This window comes from Oryza glaberrima, chromosome 2 (assembly GCF_000147395.1).
Source record: "Oryza glaberrima chromosome 2, OglaRS2, whole genome shotgun sequence".
In the NCBI taxonomy this organism is placed as follows: domain Eukaryota; kingdom Viridiplantae; phylum Streptophyta; class Magnoliopsida; order Poales; family Poaceae; genus Oryza; species Oryza glaberrima.
In genome coordinates this window covers 18,424,953-18,432,133 of record NC_068327.1, presented here as the reverse complement: position 1 = coordinate 18,432,133, position 7,181 = coordinate 18,424,953, and the positions used below count along the sequence as shown (strand labels likewise).

The window sequence follows — 7,181 nt, the reverse complement described above, 5'->3', positions numbered from 1 at the left end:
GTTAATATAAAAGAATTGACTTACGCGTTCGACTTCCATTTGGATTTATTTGGATTTTACTTGAATTCTAACCGAATTCAAAATCGATTCTTCGCACGTACTTGTAGAGCCCGAGGGAGTTGCGGATCCAAGCGAGGACCAAGACCCGCAAGACCTTGAGCAAGGCAAGTCATCACTATTCCTTGAACATGTTGATCCCAATTGCGAAATTATTTTGTTTACAAATAAAATTGCATGTAATGATGAACATCCTACTTGTGATTATGCCATGCCTTGATTATTGTTTGCCCTTATTCCTTCGTAACCATGTTTACGTATGAGTCCCTAGTCAATTATGACAATTGCTTAGAAATGCTATTCTAGAATTATGCATACTCATATTTATCAAATGCTATATGCTTGGGCAATTACCTTTGGGAAGGTAATTGAGATGCGGCATGTGGAGACATGAGCGCCACATTGCCATGATATTGATGACATGATTTGTGAAAGGAAAAAAATAAAACTAAACAACTATTTTCGACTGGGGCGGACGGAGGATTTGGGTGGTATCTGGAAAAGGCTAGTACCGTCCCTAGTCAATTAAGGACCGAGCCATGAAGTTAAGCATGAAACGACCCCCGTACAACCGTACTTCTCGAATGGGTATAGACCTAGCGGATTAGATAGCCGAGCGGAGGCAGTATCCCTGCATAGATGGTTCACCCCTGAGTGAGGCAGGTGCGCTACGATGGGACAGCCGTTGAGGTAGGGCCGAGAGGCGTGCCCTACATCGGTGTCGCCATTGGTAGGACTGCCATGAGTGTGTGAGAGAGAGAACTTAACTTGAACTATAATTTAATATGTGTGTGAGACTTCTCTTTCCCGGGAGCGCCAGAACTCCTCTCACTGCTAGAAACATGGACACCTAGAGTGCATGAGGATTTAAGTTCATGGAGCGGGTACTGCCAATGCGAGGTTATCGAAAAGCTTTGCCGTGACGCGTCTCATGTGTTGGGACGAGGCTCATGTGTTGGGCAGTTGCGGAGTGCGGGTAAAGTGTACATCCACTGCAGTGTGAGTAAACCAAATCTATTCGAATAGCCGTGCTCGCGGTTATTGAGCACCGAGACATGTATTACACTTGGCTAGACTCTAAATTCTTAACTTGTGTGGGATGGGATATTGCATGATGATTTTTTTTATGCTGATGGAGCCACTTCCTGAGAGGTGGGAATGTGGACGTCCTCAGAAAACCATAACGACTCGATGACGGGAAGCTATCCTTGGGATCACAATGGATGGTGGACAGAACCGTCATTGTTTAATATGAACACTGGTACTAAAATTTGATTAGTCTGGGCTAGGTCTTAGGCTTGTGAAAAGAATTACAAAACTGGCTTTGCGCAAAGGAACCATAGCTATCCTTTGAATACCCCTATCATGTGCATTTCTTGCTATGGTGGCTTGCTGAGTACGGTTGGTACTCACCCTTGCAAATATAAAATTAATCAGAAGTGGGAGATGAAGCTTCGGAGGATCCCTATGCCTACTACCAGGAGGGAGATGAAGACGATGGCGCTCAGTAGGTCTTAGTACGGTCGTTGCCTGTGGCAATGGCATGCCGCTGCCTGAATTCCGCTGCCTTATCTATTTCTGCTTTTGGATGTATTCCGGACCGCTCGGTCCGATGATTTAAGACAATGCCTGCGGGCTTATGATGTAATAATTAGCACTAGACTCTCGTGTATGTGCTTTTGGTATTTCAGCTATGAACTCGTGTGTACCAGACTACTTGATCCAGGGAAATGGTACTGTTTACACGAATGATTCCTGTTATAAAAAACGGGGGTCTACACTTACTAATCCTTTTAATTGAAAAGCTCCTTATTGGCTTCCCACCTAAGCAATATTGTCATCAAACATTTAGACATAAAGGTAAGGACATTCATAAATGATTTCATTTTCCATGTAAGCTATTGTAGTCTCCTGATTCCTTCATGTCGATGTTCAAAAGGAATTCTACTTTTGTAAACAACTCACATGTTGAGAATAAAGAATAAATCCATAACATAAATTTAGAATACAATCAAAATTACCATCTCTCCATTTTAAAAAGTGTCCCTAATAATACCAAGTTTAGGAGAATGAAAATGCCATGAGAAGAACAATACCTTTTTTTTATAAAAAAATTATGGATGGTCATTTTAAAATATATCCCTAATAAAACCAAGTTTGGGCATTTGGGCTTGGATGCTTGATTACAATTTAGTACTAGTGTACTACATACATGTCTTATCTCCTCCACATGATGAGTGTCTAATAACTAAAGCAACCCCTCCAAAATCCTCCTAATCCCTTCTCTTAAGACACAACCCCTCTTCCCCCCTTCCTTCATGCCCTCTTTGCTCTCTCTCTCTCTCTCTCTCTCTCTCCCTTCCCTTCTTCCCCACGCGTCCCCTCCCCTCCTCGCCGTTATCTCTCCGTTACACCACCCGCCTCACGCCGTCACGTCAACTTCCGCCACAAAAAAGAAAAGAAAGGCACACGCGCCGCGCATGTCCACCGCCGGCGACCCCGCCGCGGCGGCCGCGGCCGCGGCAGCCGCCACGCCGTCCGGGCGCGCGCCGAGGCTGCCGCGGTGGACGCGGCAGGAGATACTGGTGCTGATCGAGGGGAAGCGCATGGTGGAGGGCCGAGGGGGCGGGCGCGGCGGGAGGGGCCGCGCCGCGGCGGCGGCTGCTGCTGCTGCGGCGGCGGCGGCGGGGGGCTCTGGGGGGGAGGCGGCGGTGGCGGCGCTGGAGCCCAAGTGGGCGGCGGTGGCGGAGTACTGCCGGCGGCACGGCGTGGAGAGGGGCGCCGTGCAGTGCAGGAAGCGGTGGAGCAACCTCGCCGGGGACTACAAGAAGATCAAGGAGTGGGAGCGCGCGGCGGCGGCGGCGGCGCCGCCGCGGGAGCCGTCGTTCTGGGCCATGCGGAACGACGCGCGGCGGGAGCGCCGGCTCCCGGGGTTCTTCGACCGGGAGGTGTACGACATACTCGACGGCCGGGGGCGCGGCACCCTCGTCGCCCCCTCCGGAGGAGGTAATGCCGCGGCGGGGGAAGAGGAGCCCGCGCGCGCGGCGGCGGAGGTGGAGGTGGAGGTGGAGGAGGAGGAGGAGACGGGGAAGACGCGAGCCCGAGCCGAGGAGACGGTGTTCGACAGTGGCCGCCCCGCCGCGGAAGAGTCGCTGTTCTCCGACGACGAGGAGGAGGACGACGACGACGAGGCGCCGCCGGCGACCGCCGCCGCCGTCGCTGCGACGGCACAGGCGCCGCCTCGAGCGGTGATCGCCTTGCCGATATCCGGTGAGCTGCCCTTTGACTTTCTTTCCTTTTTTTGCTGCTAAAATTGCAATATCTGTTGGCGATAAAAGCAGAGTTCTCGCCCCTCTTCCTCCTCCTCCTCCTCGATGAATTCGAACTCTTAGCACTTTTCGGCGGTAAACTCGGGAAATAATTTGCTACAAAACCTAGCTTTTGAGCGACGAATCTGTGTTTACGCTGTTCATAGGACGCGAAAAAGGTGGGAATCTTTCCGGTTCCCATCGCACAGATTGTTCAGCGTGTCCTCTTTGCGTTGACGACTTGAATTGCCGCAAAATTTTGAGCTTCCAGTGCTCAAATTTAGTCTGTGCGTCCTCATATTGAAATTTTGGGGTGAGGGTTTGAATGATTTGCCTGGTGTCTTTCTTGTTTCTGGTTCGTGTTCGTTCTGGTAGAGATGGTTCGTTTGGTAGGTTCATCGATTCATGTTGCTTTTTTTTTCCTCGTGATTTCTTTTTCCAGAGAAGAACAGAGAAAGGAGGTAATCGGATTTCACTTCATTTTACATCATCTTTTATCGATCGAGCTCTCTCCTTTTGCTGCCTTGTTTCCAGATTTGTTGCTAGTGTTGCACAAGGGAAAAAGAAATAAGTTACTGTTCCATTGACTTGATCAGCATAGTCCGTAGACAAAAAGGCGAAAAAATTGCGATTTAGATTAGTGATGCATGTTATGATTATCAGTTTGTGTGGCAGGAGGTAGCTGCAGCCTGCAAATGCACTTGATGCATCTCTTTCACCATGTCACTTAGCAATGAAATTTCAGGATTATCAGCAAATGGTTTTACTAGTAAACTGTCAGATGCTTCCTAGAATGGGAAACCTTTTTTATCCCGTAAGAGAGGTTTGCCCCGTCATTCTTTCAAATCACATGTAATTTGTTATGGAAAAATTTAAAAATGTTTAATGGCATTTGCACAATATATATGTATTATCCTAAAATTTAAATCCAAATTCAACCCACACAGTAAGACCAAAAGAAAAAGGAAATCCAAATTGTCAATTGTACTTGCACTGTTCACCTTCCTAGATTGTCCATCATGTTAGCCACTAGCCCAACTAGTGCTAAACAGTGGGCTCCTCGGGGCAAAAACTACATCTCTGTCCAACCAATTGTTGCAACGCAATGCAAACTCTGCTTTCGCATGATGAACTGATTGAGCTATATATGGCCGTGTGGGGGCCATTGAAACCAAAACTAGAGTTTACTCACCCCTGTGGTGTGATGGAAGTGGCAACCCACCAAAAACTGAATTGATTCGGTGGTTACCATGTCCCTCGAAGCTTTCTCTGTATTGGCAGTCCTTGATATCGAACACGGCTTTCGGTTCCTTCCTAGCGCACGGCATTTAGGATTTCAAATTTGCAATGTTCGAATAAAATGGGTCAGTTTGATATGATTCTGATTCAAAACTAATACCTTAGTTTAGTGCTTCAAATCGAGTACACCTGAAGATTAGTAGCATTGCCAAACGGTTGTACGTAGTAGTAGCAGCATTGCCTCTAGATATGAATTTTCATCTCTTAAAGGGGATATCCTCTACTTACTTGCATGTCACCTCAACATAGATTGCTATGAAATACATCACTTCATAAGCATGCAAAAGCCAAATTCAACTTCTATAAGTTGCAAAAAAAAAATGAATTAAACTGAAAATAGTTATCGTATATTCGCAGCTTTTTTTGTTATAACTTGCCTATACTATTATACAAATTGAAGATGTTTTTGCCGGTATTTGGTATGTTATCCGAGTGTAAGTCGGTTTTTAAGTTTGTTCTTTTTGAAATACAAAGCCGTATTTAAGTCGGTTTTTAAGTTCGTTTGTTTTTGTAAATACAGAAGGAATCGTATAAGAAATTTCTTTAAAAACTCACATGCTAACTTGAGACGATCAGACTCCTAATTGCAGCTCATGATTTTCTAAAATAATATATATATCCAAACGAGTTCTTACAGTATATTTCACCTTAACTAAAAGATATAACAATAATAAAATTAAAATAGTATTAAACCGTTGCAACGCACGTCTACTAAAAATTAAATTTTAACTTACATGTCTGTGGAGTAATATATTTCATATTAATCTTGTCAATTTATTTTAATTTTTTTAATGACTATTTAGATGATATACATAAAAAAAATGAGAGAGATGAGAGATAAATACGTTTTCCCGGCCAATCTTTAGAGCTGGGAAGAGGCGTGAATTCCTGTGTCCTTTGCCTTGTTTTGACAAATGAAAGGAGATGGTTTAGATCGGTAACCTATTTCTTTGCAGATACGAAATATTCATGTGCATTGTACTGTGCAGATGATGATGCCTGCAGATTTAATTAATTATCGTTCATCATACGCGTCGTGGTACTTCCTCAGTGTCATGTCAATATGTCATCAATCGTAGTAGCAGCAAACGAATCCGTTTGCTTTTTTTTTTTTGGTTTATTTCCACGAGCAAATCTGCAGTTTTCATTAGCATCTCGATGTGTAGTACAGTTGAAAAAAAAAAAAGCTTCCATTTTTTTTTTGGCCGGCGAAGAGTTGAAAAGACTTGGTAATTAGTAGTTGCATGATCAGACGACACAATCTTCTCCGAAAGTAACGTGACGAACAGCTGATCTGAGCTGGAAGTATCGTAACACTACTAACCAATCAGCGACTATTCTTCTTTTTTCACAGGCACGTCGAAGGACAAGCAGCCGGAGCAGCAGGCCGCATCGAGAGGCACGCCACCGCCGCCGCCGCCGACGACGCAGCAGCAGCAGCAGCAGCAGCAGCAGGGTGGGCAGAAGCGGCGGCGAGCCGACGACGACGACGAGGAGGAGGACGACGGCCGCCGCGGCGGCGAGCTGCAGAGCAAGCTGGTGGAGATCCTGGATCGGAGCAGCCGGATGGTGGCGGCGCAGCTGGAGGCGCAGAACGCCAACAGCCGGCTCGACCGGGAGCAGCGGCGAGACCAGGCGGCCAGCCTCGCCGTCGTGCTCGGCCGGCTCGCCGACGCGCTCGGCCGGATCGCCGACAAGCTATAGCCAGGCATATACAGTATATGAATAAGATACTAGTACTCCTATATGTAACGCTAATTAAGCGTAGGAATTCAGGTTGTTCGGAGTCACGTAGAGTGTGAAATAATTTACAGCAGGGGAGAGAGAGGAGAAGGTGACATTTTTATGGGGATATTGTACAGATTGGCTTAGGGATCATTAATTGGCAATTCGATTCTTTTGTAAACCCCCGGTTCTGAAGTTCGGTCAGAAACCGTTATTGATTTGAGATGTTGCCTTTGTTTTGTACTGTAATTTATAGGGAGGAAAGGTAAGGTTGTTACTGGCATCTTGATGATCTGAATCGTAGCAATGTTTATCTGCTTTAGTGAAGTTGCATTACCAACGCAAAAGTTATTTTATAAAAGTATTTCAGGCAAACGTTTCCAGATGAAAGTTTTTCGGACGAATGTTTTCAGATGAATGTTTTTTAGGAAAAGAAAATGTGCACTGCGAACGCAAATGTGCTAAATAAGAATCGCCGTTTAACTTTGGGATATTTTTCTCATCTTGTATGAGTCTTTTTTCCTGTTTGATGTAAGAAATGGAATTGGTTCATTCGTTTTTACTTGAATTTATGAAAATGGGCCAAATGTCCTAGCAAAGGCCTAGCTTAACACGTCCTCCACTCTCCACCGGGATCTATTCTAGCAAGGAAGAAGTATGTTCTGACTCCCTCATCTCTTGGTCTTTCCCCAAAACCGGATATAGCGCCTTCCCCATCTTCGAAAACTATTACAAATTGACTCCCTGGATGTTTTTGTAGATGGTTTTATCCTACATGGTGCTTAGGTGGCA

General features: G+C 45.7%; 1 protein-coding gene across 1 annotated transcript; it reads left to right on the top strand.

Moving 5' to 3' along the window:
* The first annotated feature begins 2,350 nt into the window (after positions 1-2,350).
* LOC127761457 (trihelix transcription factor ASR3-like) lies at positions 2,351-6,666 on the top strand. Its single transcript, XM_052285749.1, has 2 exons — positions 2,351-3,327; positions 6,019-6,666. The coding sequence occupies exons 1-2, from the start codon at positions 2,376-2,378 to the stop codon at positions 6,366-6,368; spliced, it is 1,302 nt and encodes a 433-aa protein (XP_052141709.1). The 5' UTR covers positions 2,351-2,375; the 3' UTR covers positions 6,369-6,666.
* The last annotated feature ends 515 nt before the right edge of the window (positions 6,667-7,181 follow it).

Bases quoted from the DNA above. Each gene is read 5' to 3' on its own strand.
- LOC127761457 (XM_052285749.1), top strand. From the start codon at position 2,376: ATGCCCTCTTTGCTCTCTCTCTCTCTCTCTCTCTCTCTCCCTTCCCTT. The intron at 3,328-6,018 runs GTGAGCTGCCCT...CTTTTTTCACAG, and splicing joins GATCGCCTTGCCGATATCCG to GCACGTCGAAGGACAAGCAG.